General features: G+C 42.4%; 1 protein-coding gene across 1 annotated transcript in view; it reads right to left on the bottom strand.

Moving 5' to 3' along the window:
* LOC146695696 (filamin-A-like) overlaps nt 1–18,370 on the bottom strand; it is a 62,041-nt gene that overhangs the window by 30,710 nt on the left and 12,961 nt on the right. The window contains exons 15-31 of the mRNA XM_085478553.1: nt 15,207–15,344; nt 15,001–15,103; nt 14,871–14,918; nt 14,551–14,666; nt 10,853–10,990; nt 10,647–10,749; nt 10,517–10,564; nt 10,197–10,312; nt 6,508–6,645; nt 6,302–6,404; nt 6,172–6,219; nt 5,857–5,967; nt 4,973–5,088; nt 1,287–1,424; nt 1,081–1,183; nt 951–998; nt 636–746 (exon numbers count right to left, since the gene is read on the bottom strand). Coding sequence (XP_085334679.1) covers nt 636–746; nt 951–998; nt 1,081–1,183; nt 1,287–1,424; nt 4,973–5,088; nt 5,857–5,967; nt 6,172–6,219; nt 6,302–6,404; nt 6,508–6,645; nt 10,197–10,312; nt 10,517–10,564; nt 10,647–10,749; nt 10,853–10,990; nt 14,551–14,666; nt 14,871–14,918; nt 15,001–15,103; nt 15,207–15,344 — 1,726 coding nt within the window. The remainder of the gene's footprint in view (nt 1–635; nt 747–950; nt 999–1,080; nt 1,184–1,286; nt 1,425–4,972; nt 5,089–5,856; nt 5,968–6,171; nt 6,220–6,301; nt 6,405–6,507; nt 6,646–10,196; nt 10,313–10,516; nt 10,565–10,646; nt 10,750–10,852; nt 10,991–14,550; nt 14,667–14,870; nt 14,919–15,000; nt 15,104–15,206; nt 15,345–18,370) is intronic.

Genomic DNA, 18,370 nt, shown 5'->3' with positions numbered 1-18,370 from the left:
ATCACGTCTACAGTGATGTGAAAAGGTGTTTGCCCCCTTCCTAATTTCCTAGTGTTTTGCATATTTATCACACTTACATGTTTCAGATCATCAAACTAATTTTAATATTAGACACAGATAAGACAAGTTAATACAAAATGCAGTTTTTAAATGATGATTTCATAGATTAGGGAGAAAGATTATCCAAACCTCCCTGGTCCTGTGTAAAAACAAATTGCCCCTCTTGTTAAATCAAGGGTTAACTGTGATTAACCAATTTTGGAAACCTCAGTTCAGTGTTACTAAACACACTCAGGCCTGATTAATTGCAGACTTGTGAATCAAGAAATCCGTTAAATAGAACCTGTGTGACAAAGTGAAACAGGCTAAAAGACCTCAAAAAGCAACACATCGTGCCATCCTCCTGGTCCTCAGTGTTAATGCCCACTTAACTGGGCCCTTCAGTGGAAAGGCTCAAGCAGATGAAGGCTAATATAACAAGATGAGACTGACAAATATTCTATTTGAATGTTTAAAAAGAAAAATATCACAGTATTTATGCTTTCACTGAGCATATACCTGCATCAATGATGAACTCTCAAGGCTGAAAAGTCCTGGCTTTGGTCAGCCACGGTCCACGCACACGCACACGTCACCAATCCCTGACTGCTTGATCATAACAGCAATTGGGCTGCTGGGAACATGACGGGCGTTCTTCTTGATGTTAACAAGGTGCTCACCAATCTCCCTGGGAACAAACGAGATTCCTAAGACAGACCGACAAAACAGATGTTAACAACGCTTATTCTTGTGTGTGCATGCAGCCCGTTTCAGTTGCTCCTGCTTCTTTCTCCACGCTTTAACTTTTATTACTTTCCCCCTCTGTCTTTTACTTAAGGGTTAATAAAGTATTTGGATTCTGATGAGTCTCATTGTTTAGCAAACTTCTCACTTATCAGACGGACACTCACCAATGTGAGCGTTACGCAGCATCTTCAGCAGGCAGGGCTCCTCTGGGCCTGAGGGTGTTGTAAGAGGGGCTGTCAGCTGGCTGAGGTCAAGCTCGCCTATGTCCAGTGGAATATCTGCAGCAGAGCCCGCCTTCAGTGAAGTATGTTGGCTGGAAGGCTTTCAGGCCCGTCTTTGCCACTCCAGGGTCAGAGACCTTCACCTTGTTTGGATGACAGCCTGCTCTGATATTCATCTGTGGGCACAAACACCAAAACTCAAGAGACTTTTCAGTGAGAAGAAAAGGCAAACCTTGCATGCCAGAGTGAAAGTGAGAGAGTGTGTGAGTGCATACTCACCCTGAATGGACTCTCAGGGATGTTAGCGTCTCCCCAGGAGACCATCACAGTGTGCTTCACAGGCTTACGTGGGGTGCAGGTGTATGTGCTGTTGCTATTATCCTTAACCTGGACATCCACAGAATTGACTTCACCATCCTGTGCAGAAGACAAGGGATTATAGTTCAATCAGATTTAACACACTGTATTTTTCGGACCATAAGGCGCACTGTCAATGAACAGGTCTGGTTTCATACATGAGGCGCACTGGACTATAAAACGCATTAAGCGAAACAAAACAGCCAGATAAGTCAAACTTTACTCAACTCTTTCTTCTTGCTTCCTCCACTTCCGTACCATTGATTCATTCATGTTGAAATCTCTCGCAGCTGCTCTATTCTCATGTTCTACTGCGTGACTGACAGCCTTGAGTTTGAAATCCGCTTCGTCAGCATGTCTCTTAACAGGTGGCATTTTGGGGTCATGATCCACACACAATACAGTAATATTATGTTGCAGCACAGTACGTATCACTCCGCCAGGCTCCTGACTACGTAGCCGTAATGCTCCGACAATCCATCAAGCGGTGCGACTTCGTAGCTTACCAAAGTCCTACTAAAACATTTTTTGACAGATTTTTAAGCGCCGTGTATTACATAAAATCGGTTCAAGGTCAGTAAGCACAACCACAATTCATACATAAGGCGCACTGTCGATTTTTGAGAGATAATTAAAGGATTTTAAGTGCGACTCATAGTCCGAAAAATACGGTACATACAATATATTTAACATATTTGTGATCATATACAAAGCCAGATATACCTGGGCTATAATTTTCAGAGGAGCTTTTCCTCCTTGCTTGGCATCAACTGTGAGTTCACTGGGTTTTCCAACAGCCAGACCACTGCTCTGTAGGCCTGGACCGTACGCCTTAACCTAGAGAAAACTATTTTAAACAAACAATTAAAAAAGGAACAAGTCAAAGATCTACTATAGCCAAAAGATCATTTACAGACTATAGCGCTGTGAAAAAATATTTGCCTCCTTTCTCATTTCGTATCTTATTCCATATTTGTCACACTTACACGTTTCAGATCAATAAATGTTAATATTAGACAAGAATGTCTAATATTAAACGGCAGTTTTCAAGGGGAAAAAGCTATCCAAACATACTTGGTCCTATATGAAAAAGTAATTGCACCGAATTAAATAAATTCTAACAACAGCTTATCAAGTTTAAAGGCGCTTCTGCTGTTTAACACGACCTCTGCTAGTTTCCTCTTTCTGGCGCAAAGCGGGAGATAAACAAGCAAGAGAGACGGGACTTGTGGCAGAAACGCCGATCAGCTGATCATTGATCAGTTTCATGATTGAAGTAGCAGCAGGAGAGGGAGAACGAGAGAAGAAGAGGCAGCTGTGCAGCAAAGACACAGAATAACTCCAGCTTTTTGTCTTTTTTTTATTGTAGCTGAAGTACGGGACAAATCGCTTTTATTTTCAGCTCAATACAAAACGCATAATATTAACTCTGAATACCAGAGGATTCCGTTTTTTATGGCACGGTTGGCTCTACTAACTAACCATATGAATAAAATAAAGTTCACCAGTAACATCATAGCACCCACCCAACTGTACAGAAACTCCATCATGCTAGCTAGTACACAGTACGAGTTACTGTAACTGACTGTAAAAAGTTAGCACAAGGAAAATAAACTCCACCTAAACTTGGTTTGACCCAGATAGACTGCAGGTCATAACTTCTTACCTGAAGCTCATTTCACCTGACAGTCGGACTGGCGGCCGCCTTGCGTCTCTCCACCTCCAGTCCTTTCCCCCATCCACCTGCTGGCCTCCACCACTTGCTAATTTGACTGAATGTGTGAAAGCTCCACCATAGCCACTACCAAACAACTGAGTTATTTTTACACGTCTGCCAGCATCTGTCCAATCCGCCACCTTTCACTGTTTACACAGTTAGGAAAAAAAGACAACAACAACAACAAAACATTGGGCCATTTAAAAGGCAAAATGAGCATCGGCCCACCGGGCAAATGGCCGGTATACCCGATGCCCCACAGACAGACTGAGGCCCCGCCGCTATTTTTGAGTGCAAAAATGTGTGGTCTCCAGCTAATGGAAAAGGCTGATCGCGTAGTGCTCTTTAAATAGAACAATTTGCCCCATTCTCTTCGCCCGTCATGTGGCCACATGTGGCGGGCTAGCAGGCTAGCAACATACAGGCCCGGGTTCGAGCCCTCGGCTCACTTCCCTCTGTATGTTCACCTGCTAGGGGGAGGTCCAGGCGGGCGATCTTGGAGTGAAAATTCCAAGGGATGACCCCTCGTAGCCTGGGCTTCCCCTGACTTTTTTTCTTTGCTTTGCTTTTTTTCATTTACCTGCCAGCAACAAACACACCTCCTTGTTGTCATGGCTACCAACGACCACTCTTCTTGTGCCAACAAGTCATTGCCTGACAAAACATTATTTCCTATGTTTCCCTGGCTTTTTTGCCTTTTTTATTTCTTGTGTTTTAGACAAAAACAAAAGAAAAAGATCTACAGATTCAGGCTTTTCTTTACCTGTGGTAGTCGGGTAGAATGACGTCACTGACACTGCTTTAATATGAAAACAAACTTTCTCAAACAAAAAACAAAAACAAAAAAGGAGTGGGTCGGTGTGTCATCTTTACCGAGCACCATACATGTTTTGCTTCACATTCAAATTATTATTTTTCCTTTTCAAAAATAATTCAGAGAGAAAAAAAACAGAGAAGTCAAATATATCAAATTTGCACGAATCTTCTAGTGAAGGTGCCTCCTCCTTCTGACCTTAGGGTAACTAATTTCTCAGACAGTGACATGACAGTGCGCTGGGAAGCTGCAGCTGATGATGATGTTTCTTACCTCACTAAGTGGAGGCGACCTGAGACAGGTGGGGAAGAACTATTGGATTGTTGGGGTACATATTATGAAGTAAAAAAAATACAATATCTCAATAAACTGTTGTCCTGTGTCTTAAGGAGTATGAGATATCACTGTCTGCACTCTATGGAGATGGAGCTCAGAGTGAAGCTGTGGCCATACGCTACAGCACCTGTGAGTCACACATTTTCTGATCCTGAACGTTTGTCAAACTCAGGAGGGGAGAGCCTGAAACCATTTACCTAAGTCACATTAGCAGCAGTGTTCAGCCTAAAAAATAGACAAGTTAAAAGTCATGCATCCATATTATTTGTTTATTTATTAAATTATTTTCGAGACACTGTTAGTTGTTAGAAGCCAGTGTTTTAATGACAGGACATATATGACAGTAATGAGACAACCTAAGATATCCAAGATTAGCACAAAAACACAAATAGAATCACAGAAAGCGTGTTTCTCTCCCGTTAGTCTTTAGGCCCAGTTACCTTTTACTTTTCTGTGGTCAGTAGCCCTTCATGTCATATTCTGTCTCTATGTACAATATAGCATTACTAATACAATAACCTATATGTAAATGAACTTCATTGTGTAATTGATGGCAGTTCTCAAAGTACTAGTCACTTAAAGGTTAAATTTCACATCGAAATTCTCATATTATATTCTATTTGAATGTTTAAAAAGAAAAATATCACAGTATTTATGCTTTCACTGAGCATATACCTGCATCAATGATAAACTCTCAAGGCTGAAAAGTCCTGGCTTTGGTCAGCCACGGTCCACGCACACGTCACCAATCCCTGACTGCTTGATCATAACAGCAATTGGGCTGCTGGGAACATGACGGGCGTTCTTCTTGATGTTAACAAGGTGCTCACCAATCTCCCTGGGAACAAACGAGATTCCTAAGACAGACCGACAAAACAGCAGTGCGAGTGTGGTCAGGTCAGACCACTCCAGTATCTGTGTGTCATGGAGACCAGTATCTGCCGTTGATGGATATCCTATTGTAATCCAGGATGTAAAAGGTATTCTGTAATCACGTCTACAGTGATGTGAAAAGGTGTTTGCCCCCTTCCTAATTTCCTAGTGTTTTGCATATTTATCACACTTACATGTTTCAGATCATCAAACTAATTTTAATATTAGACACAGATAAGACAAGTTAATACAAAATGCAGTTTTTAAATGATGATTTCATAGATTAGGGAGAAAGATTATCCAAACCTCCCTGGTCCTGTGTAAAAACAAATTGCCCCTCTTGTTAAATCAAGGGTTAACTGTGATTAACCAATTTTGGAAACCTCAGTTCAGTGTTACTAAACACACTCAGGCCTGATTAATTGCAGACTTGTGAATCAAGAAATCCGTTAAATAGAACCTGTGTGACAAAGTGAAACAGGCTAAAAGACCTCAAAAAGCAACACATCGTGCCATCCTCCTGGTCCTCAGTGTTAATGCCCACTTAACTGGGCCCTTCAGTGGAAAGGCTCAAGCAGATGAAGGCTAATATAACAAGATGAGACTGACAAATATTCTATTTGAATGTTTAAAAAGAAAAATATCACAGTATTTATGCTTTCACTGAGCATATACCTGCATCAATGATGAACTCTCAAGGCTGAAAAGTCCTGGCTTTGGTCAGCCACGGTCCACGCACACGCACACGTCACCAATCCCTGACTGCTTGATCATAACAGCAATTGGGCTGCTGGGAACATGACGGGCGTTCTTCTTGATGTTAACAAGGTGCTCACCAATCTCCCTGGGAACAAACGAGATTCCTAAGACAGACCGACAAAACAGATGTTAACAACGCTTATTCTTGTGTGTGCATGCAGCCCGTTTCAGTTGCTCCTGCTTCTTTCTCCACGCTTTAACTTTTATTACTTTCCCCCTCTGTCTTTTACTTAAGGGTTAATAAAGTATTTGGATTCTGATGAGTCTCATTGTTTAGCAAACTTCTCACTTATCAGACGGACACTCACCAATGTGAGCGTTACGCAGCATCTTCAGCAGGCAGGGCTCCTCTGGGCCTGAGGGTGTTGTAAGAGGGGCTGTCAGCTGGCTGAGGTCAAGCTCGCCTATGTCCAGTGGAATATCTGCAGCAGAGCCCGCCTTCAGTGAAGTATGTTGGCTGGAAGGCTTTCAGGCCCGTCTTTGCCACTCCAGGGTCAGAGACCTTCACCTTGTTTGGATGACAGCCTGCTCTGATATTCATCTGTGGGCACAAACACCAAAACTCAAGAGACTTTTCAGTGAGAAGAAAAGGCAAACCTTGCATGCCAGAGTGAAAGTGAGAGAGTGTGTGAGTGCATACTCACCCTGAATGGACTCTCAGGGATGTTAGCGTCTCCCCAGGAGACCATCACAGTGTGCTTCACAGGCTTACGTGGGGTGCAGGTGTATGTGCTGTTGCTATTATCCTTAACCTGGACATCCACAGAATTGACTTCACCATCCTGTGCAGAAGACAAGGGATTATAGTTCAATCAGATTTAACACACTGTATTTTTCGGACCATAAGGCGCACTGTCAATGAACAGGTCTGGTTTCATACATGAGGCGCACTGGACTATAAAACGCATTAAGCGAAACAAAACAGCCAGATAAGTCAAACTTTACTCAACTCTTTCTTCTTGCTTCCTCCACTTCCGTACCATTGATTCATTCATGTTGAAATCTCTCGCAGCTGCTCTATTCTCATGTTCTACTGCGTGACTGACAGCCTTGAGTTTGAAATCCGCTTCGTCAGCATGTCTCTTAACAGGTGGCATTTTGGGGTCATGATCCACACACAATACAGTAATATTATGTTGCAGCACAGTACGTATCACTCCGCCAGGCTCCTGACTACGTAGCCGTAATGCTCCGACAATCCATCAAGCGGTGCGACTTCGTAGCTTACCAAAGTCCTACTAAAACATTTTTTGACAGATTTTTAAGCGCCGTGTATTACATAAAATCGGTTCAAGGTCAGTAAGCACAACCACAATTCATACATAAGGCGCACTGTCGATTTTTGAGAGATAATTAAAGGATTTTAAGTGCGACTCATAGTCCGAAAAATACGGTACATACAATATATTTAACATATTTGTGATCATATACAAAGCCAGATATACCTGGGCTATAATTTTCAGAGGAGCTTTTCCTCCTTGCTTGGCATCAACTGTGAGTTCACTGGGTTTTCCAACAGCCAGACCACTGCTCTGTAGGCCTGGACCGTACGCCTTAACCTAGAGAAAACTATTTTAAACAAACAATTAAAAAAGGAACAAGTCAAAGATCTACTATAGCCAAAAGATCATTTACAGACTATAGCGCTGTGAAAAAATATTTGCCTCCTTTCTCATTTCGTATCTTATTCCATATTTGTCACACTTACACGTTTCAGATCAATAAATGTTAATATTAGACAAGAATGTCTAATATTAAACGGCAGTTTTCAAGGGGAAAAAGCTATCCAAACATACTTGGTCCTATATGAAAAAGTAATTGCACCGAATTAAATAAATTCTAACAACAGCTTATCAAGTTTAAAGGCGCTTCTGCTGTTTAACACGACCTCTGCTAGTTTCCTCTTTCTGGCGCAAAGCGGGAGATAAACAAGCAAGAGAGACGGGACTTGTGGCAGAAACGCCGATCAGCTGATCATTGATCAGTTTCATGATTGAAGTAGCAGCAGGAGAGGGAGAACGAGAGAAGAAGAGGCAGCTGTGCAGCAAAGACACAGAATAACTCCAGCTTTTTGTCTTTTTTTTATTGTAGCTGAAGTATGGGACAAATCGCTTTTATTTTCAGCTCAATACAAAACGCATAATATTAACTCTGAATACCAGAGGATTCCGTTTTTTATGGCACGGTTGGCAACTCTACTAACTAACCATATGAATAAAATAAAGTTCACCAGTAACATCATAGCACCCACCCAACTGTACAGAAACTCCATCATGCTAGCTAGTACACAGTACGAGTTACTGTAACTGACTGTAAAAAGTTAGCACAAGGAAAATAAACTCCACCTAAACTTGGTTTGACCCAGATAGACTGCAGGTCATAACTTCTTACCTGAAGCTCATTTCACCTGACAGTCGGACTGGCGGCCGCCTTGCGTCTCTCCACCTCCAGTCCTTTCCCCCATCCACCTGCTGGCCTCCACCACTTGCTAATTTGACTGAATGTGTGAAAGCTCCACCATAGCCACTACCAAACAACTGAGTTATTTTTACACGTCTGCCAGCATCTGTCCAATCCGCCACCTTTCACTGTTTACACAGTTAGGAAAAAAAGACAACAACAACAACAAAACATTGGGCCATTTAAAAGGCAAAATGAGCATCGGCCCACCGGGCAAATGGCCGGTATACCCGATGCCCCACAGACAGACTGAGGCCCCGCCGCTATTTTTGAGTGCAAAAATGTGTGGTCTCCAGCTAATGGAAAAGGCTGATCGCGTAGTGCTCTTTAAATAGAACAATTTGCCCCATTCTCTTCGCCCGTCATGTGGCCACATGTGGCGGGCTAGCAGGCTAGCAACATACAGGCCCGGGTTCGAGCCCTCGGCTCACTTCCCTCTGTATGTTCACCTGCTAGGGGGAGGTCCAGGCGGGCGATCTTGGAGTGAAAATTCCAAGGGATGACCCCTCGTAGCCTGGGCTTCCCCTGACTTTTTTTCTTTGCTTTGCTTTTTTTCATTTACCTGCCAGCAACAAACACACCTCCTTGTTGTCATGGCTACCAACGACCACTCTTCTTGTGCCAACAAGTCATTGCCTGACAAAACATTATTTCCTATGTTTCCCTGGCTTTTTTGCCTTTTTTATTTCTTGTGTTTTAGACAAAAACAAAAGAAAAAGATCTACAGATTCAGGCTTTTCTTTACCTGTGGTAGTCGGGTAGAATGACGTCACTGACACTGCTTTAATATGAAAACAAACTTTCTCAAACAAAAAACAAAAACAAAAAAGGAGTGGGTCGGTGTGTCATCTTTACCGAGCACCATACATGTTTTGCTTCACATTCAAATTATTATTTTTCCTTTTCAAAAATAATTCAGAGAGAAAAAAAACAGAGAAGTCAAATATATCAAATTTGCACGAATCTTCTAGTGAAGGTGCCTCCTCCTTCTGACCTTAGGGTAACTAATTTCTCAGACAGTGACATGACAGTGCGCTGGGAAGCTGCAGCTGATGATGATGTTTCTTACCTCACTAAGTGGAGGCGACCTGAGACAGGTGGGGAAGAACTATTGGATTGTTGGGGTACATATTATGAAGTAAAAAAAATACAATATCTCAATAAACTGTTGTCCTGTGTCTTAAGGAGTATGAGATATCACTGTCTGCACTCTATGGAGATGGAGCTCAGAGTGAAGCTGTGGCCATACGCTACAGCACCTGTGAGTCACACATTTTCTGATCCTGAACGTTTGTCAAACTCAGGAGGGGAGAGCCTGAAACCATTTACCTAAGTCACATTAGCAGCAGTGTTCAGCCTAAAAAATAGACAAGTTAAAAGTCATGCATCCATATTATTTGTTTATTTATTAAATTATTTTCGAGACACTGTTAGTTGTTAGAAGCCAGTGTTTTAATGACAGGACATATATGACAGTAATGAGACAACCTAAGATATCCAAGATTAGCACAAAAACACAAATAGAATCACAGAAAGCGTGTTTCTCTCCCGTTAGTCTTTAGGCCCAGTTACCTTTTACTTTTCTGTGGTCAGTAGCCCTTCATGTCATATTCTGTCTCTATGTACAATATAGCATTACTAATACAATAACCTGTATGTAAATGAACTTCATTGTGTAATTGATGGCAGTTCTCAAAGTACTAGTCACTTAAAGGTTAAATTTCACATCAAAATTCTCATATTATATTCTATTTGAATGTTTAAAAAGAAAAATATCACAGTATTTATGCTTTCACTGAGCATATACCTGCATCAATGATAAACTCTCAAGGCTGAAAAGTCCTGGCTTTGGTCAGCCACGGTCCACGCACACGTCACCAATCCCTGACTGCTTGATCATAACAGCAATTGGGCTGCTGGGAACATGACGGGCGTTCTTCTTGATGTTAACAAGGTGCTCACCAATCTCCCTGGGAACAAACGAGATTCCTAAGACAGACCGACAAAACAGATGTTAACAACGCTTATTCTTGTGTGTGCATGCAGCCCGTTTCAGTTGCTCCTGCTTCTTTCTCCACGCTTTAACTTTTATTACTTTCCCCCTCTGTCTTTTACTTAAGGGTTAATAAAGTATTTGGATTCTGATGAGTCTCATTGTTTAGCAAACTTCTCACTTATCAGACGGACACTCACCAATGTGAGCGTTACGCAGCATCTTCAGCAGGCAGGGCTCCTCTGGGCCTGAGGGTGTTGTAAGAGGGGCTGTCAGCTGGCTGAGGTCAAGCTCGCCTATGTCCAGTGGAATATCTGCAGCAGAGCCCGCCTTCAGTGAAGTATGTTGGCTGGAAGGCTTTCAGGCCCGTCTTTGCCACTCCAGGGTCAGAGACCTTCACCTTGTTTGGATGACAGCCTGCTCTGATATTCATCTGTGGGCACAAACACCAAAACTCAAGAGACTTTTCAGTGAGAAGAAAAGGCAAACCTTGCATGCCAGAGTGAAAGTGAGAGAGTGTGTGAGTGCATACTCACCCTGAATGGACTCTCAGGGATGTTAGCGTCTCCCCAGGAGACCATCACAGTGTGCTTCACAGGCTTACGTGGGGTGCAGGTGTATGTGCTGTTGCTATTATCCTTAACCTGGACATCCACAGAATTGACTTCACCATCCTGTGCAGAAGACAAGGGATTATAGTTCAATCAGATTTAACACACTGTATTTTTCGGACCATAAGGCGCACTGTCGATGAACAGGTCTGGTTTCATACATGAGGCGCACTGGACTATAAAACGCATTAAGCGAAACAAAACAGCCAGATAAGTCAAACTTTACTCAACTCTTTCTTCTTGCTTCTTCCACTTCCGTACCATTGATTCATTCATGTTGAAATCTCTCGCAGCTGCTCTATTCTCATGTTCTACTGCGTGACTGACAGCCTTGAGTTTGAAATCCGCTTCGTCAGCATGTCTCTTAACAGGTGGCATTTTGGGGTCATGATCCACACACAATACAGTAATATTATGTTGCAGCACAGTACGTATCACTCCGCCAGGCTCCTGACTACGTAGCCGTAATGCTCCGACAATCCATCAAGCGGTGCGACTTCGTAGCTTACCAAAGTCCTACTAAAACATTTTTTGACAGATTTTTAAGCGCCGTGTATTACATAAAATCGGTTCAAGGTCAGTAAGCACAACCACAATTCATACATAAGGCGCACTGTCGATTTTTGAGAGATAATTAAAGGATTTTAAGTGCGACTCATAGTCCGAAAAATACGGTACATACAATATATTTAACATATTTGTGATCATATACAAAGCCAGATATACCTGGGCTATAATTTTCAGAGGAGCTTTTCCTCCTTGCTTGGCATCAACTGTGAGTTCACTGGGTTTTCCAACAGCCAGACCACTGCTCTGTAGGCCTGGACCGTACGCCTTAACCTAGAGAAAACTATTTTAAACAAACAATTAAAAAAGGAACAAGTCAAAGATCTACTATAGCCAAAAGATCATTTACAGACTATAGCGCTGTGAAAAAATATTTGCCTCCTTTCTGATTTCGTATCTTATTCCATATTTGTCACACTTACACGTTTCAGATCAATAAATGTTAATATTAGACAAGAATGTCTAATATTAAACGGCAGTTTTCAAGGGGAAAAAGCTATCCAAACATACTTGGTCCTATATGAAAAAGTAATTGCACCGAATTAAATAAATTCTAACAACAGCTTATCAAGTTTAAAGGCGCTTCTGCTGTTTAACACGACCTCTGCTAGTTTCCTCTTTCTGGCGCAAAGCGGGAGATAAACAAGCAAGAGAGACGGGACTTGTGGCAGAAACGCCGATCAGCTGATCATTGATCAGTTTCATGATTGAAGTAGCAGCAGGAGAGGGAGAACGAGAGAAGAAGAGGCAGCTGTGCAGCAAAGACACAGAATAACTCCAGCTTTTTGTCTTTTTTTTATTGTAGCTGAAGTACAGGACAAATCGCTTTTATTTCAGCTCAATACAAAACGCATAATATTAACTCTGAATACCAGAGGATTCCGTTTTTTATGGCACGGTTGGCTCTACTAACTAACCATATGAATAAAATAAAGTTCACCAGTAACATCATAGCACCCACCCAACTGTACAGAAACTCCATCATGCTAGCTAGTACACAGTACGAGTTATTGTAACTGACTGTAAAAAGTTAGCACAAGGAAAATAAACTCCACCTAAACTTGGTTTGACCCAGATAGACTGCAGGTCATAACTTCTTACCTGAAGCTCATTTCACCTGACAGTCGGACTGGCGGCCGCCTGGCGTCTCTCCACCTCCAGTCCTTTCCCCCATCCACCTGCTGGCCTCCACCACTTGCTAATTTGACTGAATGTGTGAAAGCTCCACCATAGCCACTACCAAACAACTGAGTTATTTTTACACGTCTGCCAGCATCTGTCCAATCCGCCCACCTTTCACTGTTTACACAGTTAGGAAAAAAAGACAACAACAACAACAACAACAAAACATTGGGCCATTTAAAAGGCAAAATGAGCATCGGCCCACCGGGCAAATGGCCGGTATACCCGATGCCCCACAGACAGACTGAGGCCCCGCCGCTATTTTTGAGTGCAAAAATGTGTGGTCTCCAGCTAATGGAAAAGGCTGATCGCGTAGTGCTCTTTAAATAGAACAATTTGCCCCATTCTCTTCGCCCGTCATGTGGCCACATGTGGCGGGCTAGCAGGCTAGCAACATACAGGCCCGGGTTCGAGCCCTCGGCTCACTTCCCTCTGTATGTTCACCTGCTAGGGGGAGGTCCAGGCGGGCGATCTTGGAGTGAAAATTCCAAGGGATGACCCCTCGTAGCCTGGGCTTCCCCTGACTTTTTTGCTTTGCTTTGCTTTTTTTCATTTACCTGCCAGCAACAAACACACCTCCTTGTTGTCATGGCTACCAACGACCACTCTTCTTGTGCCAACAAGTCATTGCCTGACAAAACATTATTTCCTATGTTTCCCTGGCTTTTTTGCCTTTTTTATTTCTTGTGTTTTAGACAAAAACAAAAGAAAAAGATCTACAGATTCAGGCTTTTCTTTACCTGTGGTAGTCGGGTAGAATGACGTCACTGACACTGCTTTAATATGAAAACAAACTTTCTCAAACAAAAAACAAAAACAAAAAAGGAGTGGGTCGGTGTGTCATCTTTACCGAGCACCATACATGTTTTGCTTCACATTCAAATTATTATTTTTCCTTTTCAAAAATAATTCAGAGAGAAAAAAAACAGAGAAGTCAAATATATCAAATTTGCACGAATCTTCTAGTGAAGGTGCCTCCTCCTTCTGACCTTAGGGTAACTAATTTCTCAGACAGTGACATGACAGTGCGCTGGGAAGCTGCAGCTGATGATGATGTTTCTTACCTCACTAAGTGGAGGCGACCTGAGACAGGTGGGGAAGAACTATTGGATTGTTGGGGTACATATTATGAAGTAAAAAAAATACAATATCTCAATAAACTGTTGTCCTGTGTCTTAAGGAGTATGAGATATCACTGTCTGCACTCTATGGAGATGGAGCTCAGAGTGAAGCTGTGGCCATACGCTACAGCACCTGTGAGTCACACATTTTCTGATCCTGAACGTTTGTCAAACTCAGGAGGGGAGAGCCTGAAACCATTTACCTAAGTCACATTAGCAGCAGTGTTCAGCCTAAAAAATAGACAAGTTAAAAGTCATGCATCCATATTATTTGTTTATTTATTAAATTATTTTGGAGACACTGTTAGTTGTTAGAAGCCAGTGTTTTAATGACAGGACATATATGACAGTAATGAGACAACCTAAGATATCCAAGATTAGCACAAAAACACAAATAGAATCACAGAAAGCGTGTTTCTCTCCCGTTAGTCTTTAGGCCCAGTTACCTTTTACTTTTCTGTGGTCAGTAGCCCTTCATGTCATATTCTGTCTCTATGTACAATATAGCATTACTAATACAATAACCTGTATGTAAATGAACTTCATTGTGTAATTGATGGCAGTTCTCAAAGTACTAGTCACTTAAAGGTTAAATTTCACATCAAAATTCTCATATTATATTCTATTTGAATGTTTAAAAAGAAAAATATCACAGTATTTATGCTTTCACTGAGCATATACCTGCATCAATGATAAACTCTCAAGGCTGAAAAGTCCTGGCTTTGGTCAGCCACGGTCCACGCACACGCACACGTCACCAATCCCTGACTGCTTGATCATAACAGCAATTGGGCTGCTGGGAACATGACGGGCGTTCTTCTTGATGTTAACAAGGTGCTCACCAATCTCCCTGGGAACAAACGAGATTCCTAAGACAGACCGACAAAACAGATGTTAACAACGCTTATTCTTGTGTGTGCATGCAGCCCGTTTCAGTTGCTCCTGCTTCTTTCTCCACGCTTTAACTTTTATTACTTTCCCCCTCTGTCTTTTACTTAAGGGTTAATAAAGTATTTGGATTCTGATGAGTCTCATTGTTTAGCAAACTTCTCACTTATCAGACGGACACTCACCAATGTGAGCGTTACGCAGCATCTTCAGCAGGCAGGGCTCCTCTGGGCCTGAGGGTGTTGTAAGAGGGGCTGTCAGCTGGCTGAGGTCAAGCTCGCCTATGTCCAGTGGAATATCTGCAGCAGAGCCCGCCTTCAGTGAAGTATGTTGGCTGGAAGGCTTTCAGGCCCGTCTTTGCCACTCCAGGGTCAGAGACCTTCACCTTGTTTGGATGACAGCCTGCTCTGATATTCATCTGTGGGCACAAACACCAAAACTCAAGAGACTTTTCAGTGAGAAGAAAAGGCAAACCTTGCATGCCAGAGTGAAAGTGAGAGAGTGTGTGAGTGCATACTCACCCTGAATGGACTCTCAGGGATGTTAGCGTCTCCCCAGGAGACCATCACAGTGTGCTTCACAGGCTTACGTGGGGTGCAGGTGTATGTGCTGTTGCTATTATCCTTAACCTGGACATCCACAGAATTGACTTCACCATCCTGTGCAGAAGACAAGGGATTATAGTTCAATCAGATTTAACACACTGTATTTTTCGGACCATAAGGCGCACTGTCGATGAACAGGTCTGGTTTCATACATGAGGCGCACTGGACTATAAAACGCATTAAGCGAAACAAAACAGCCAGATAAGTCAAACTTTACTCAACTCTTTCTTCTTGCTTCTTCCACTTCCGTACCATTGATTCATTCATGTTGAAATCTCTCGCAGCTGCTCTATTCTCATGTTCTACTGCGTGACTGACAGCCTTGAGTTTGAAATCCGCTTCGTCAGCATGTCTCTTAACAGGTGGCATTTTGGGGTCATGATCCACACACAATACAGTAATATTATGTTGCAGCACAGTACGTATCACTCCGCCAGGCTCCTGACTACGTAGCCGTAATGCTCCGACAATCCATCAAGCGGTGCGACTTCGTAGCTTACCAAAGTCGTACTAAAACATTTTTTGACAGATTTTTAAGCGCCGTGTATTACATAAAATCGGTTCAAGGTCAGTAAGCACAACCACAATTCATACATAAGGCGCACTGTCGATTTTTGAGAGATAATTAAAGGATTTTAAGTGCGACTCATAGTCCGAAAAATACGGTACATACAATATATTTAACATATTTGTGATCATATACAAAGCCAGATATACCTGGGCTATAATTTTCAGAGGAGCTTTTCCTCCTTGCTTGGCATCAACTGTGAGTTCACTGGGTTTTCCAACAGCCAGACCACTGCTCTGTAGGCCTGGACCGTACGCCTTAACCTAGAGAAAACTATTTTAAACAAACAATTAAAAAAGGAACAAGTCAAAGATCTACTATAGCCAAAAGATCATTTACAGACTATAGCGCTGTGAAAAAATATTTGCCTCCTTTCTGATTTCGTATCTTATTCCATATTTGTCACACTTACACGTTTCAGATCAATAAATGTTAATATTAGACAAGAATGTCTAATATTAAACGGCAGTTTTCAAGGGGAAAAAGCTATCCAAACATACTTGGTCCTATATGAAAAAGTAATTGCACCGAATTAAATAAATTCTAACAACAGCTTATCAAGTTTAAAGGCGCTTCTGCTGTTTAACACGACCTCTGCTAGTTTCCTCTTTCTGGCGCAAAGCGGGAGATAAACAAGCAAGAGAGACGGGACTTGTGGCAGAAACGCCGATCAGCTGATCATTGATCAGTTTCATGATTGAAGTAGCAGCAGGAGAGGGAGAACGAGAGAAGAAGAGGCAGCTGTGCAGCAAAGACACAGAATAACTCCAGCTTTTTGTCTTTTTTTTTTATTGTAGCTGAAGTATGGGACAAATCGCTTTTATTTTCAGCTCAATACAAAACGCATAATATTAACTCTGAATACCAGAGGATTCCGTTTTTTATGGCACGGTTGGCTCTACTAACTAACCATATGAATAAAATAAAGTTCACCAGTAACATCATAGCACCCACCCAACTGTACAGAAACTCCATCATGCTAGCTAGTACACAGTACGAGTTACTGTAACTGACTGTAAAAAGTTAGCACAAGGAAAATAAACTCCACCTAAACTTGGTTTGACCCAGATAGACTGCAGGTCATAACTTCTTACCTGAAGCTCATTTCACCTGACAGTCGGACTGGCGGCCGCCTTGCGTCTCTCCACCTCCAGTCCTTTCCCCCATCCACCTGCTGGCCTCCACCACTTGCTAATTTGACTGAATGTGTGAAAGCTCCACCATAGCCACTACCAAACAACTGAGTTATTTTTACACGTCTGCCAGCATCTGTCCAATCCGCCCACCTTTCACTGTTTACACAGTTAGGAAAAAAAGACAACAACAACAACAAAACATTGGGCCATTTAAAAGGCAAAATGAGCATCGGCCCACCGGGCAAATGGCCGGTATACCCGATGCCCCACAGACAGACTGAGGCCCCGCCGCTATTTTTGAGTGCAAAAATGTGTGGTCTCCAGCTAATGGAAAAGGCTGATCGCGTAGTGCTCTTTAAATAGAACAATTTGCCCCATTCTCTTCGCCCGTCATGTGGCCACATGTGGCGGGCTAGCAGGCTAGCAACATACAGGCCCGGGTTCGAGCCCTCGGCTCACTTCCCTCTGTATGTTCACCTGCTAGGGGGAGGTCCAGGCGGGCGATCTTGGAGTGAAAATTCCAAGGGATGACCCCTCGTAGCCTGGGCTTCCCCTGACTTTTTTTCTTTGCTTTGCTTTTTTTCATTTACCTGCCAGCAACAAACACACCTCCTTGTTGTCATGGCTACCAACGACCACTCTTCTTGTGCCAACAAGTCATTGCCTGACAAAACATTATTTCCTATGTTTCCCTGGCTTTTTTGCCTTTTTTATTTCTTGTGTTTTAGACAAAAACAAAAGAAAAAGATCTACAGATTCAGGCTTTTCTTTACCTGTGGTAGTCGGGTAGAATGACGTCACTGACACTGCTTTAATATGAAAACAAACTTTCTCAAACAAAAAACAAAAACAAAAAAGGAGTGGGTCGGTGTGTCATCTTTACCGAGCACCATACATGTTTTGCTTCACATTCAAATTATTATTTTTCCTTTTCAAAAATAATTCAGAGAGAAAAAAAACAGAGAAGTCAAATATATCAAATTTGCACGAATCTTCTAGTGAAGGTGCCTCCTCCTTCTGACCTTAGGGTAACTAATTTCTCAGACAGTGACATGACAGTGCGCTGGGAAGCTGCAGCTGATGATGATGTTTCTTACCTCACTAAGTGGAGGCGACCTGAGACAGGTGGGGAAGAACTATTGGATTGTTGGGGTACATATTATGAAGTAAAAAAAATACAATATCTCAATAAACTGTTGTCCTGTGTCTTAAGGAGTATGAGATATCACTGTCTGCACTCTATGGAGATGGAGCTCAGAGTGAAGCTGTGGCCATACGCTACAGCACCTGTGAGTCACACATTTTCTGATCCTGAACGTTTGTCAAACTCAGGAGGGGAGAGCCTGAAACCATTTACCTAAGTCACATTAGCAGCA

Source organism: Copadichromis virginalis, linkage group LG13 (assembly GCF_057382275.1).
Source record: "Copadichromis virginalis isolate Kocher_CV1m ecotype Utaka linkage group LG13, C_Virginalis_male_GT1.1, whole genome shotgun sequence".
Taxonomy (NCBI): Eukaryota; Metazoa; Chordata; class Actinopteri; order Cichliformes; family Cichlidae; genus Copadichromis; species Copadichromis virginalis.
Note: the sequence above shows the minus strand (reverse complement) of the source record. Positions and strands in the feature narration are given on the sequence as shown.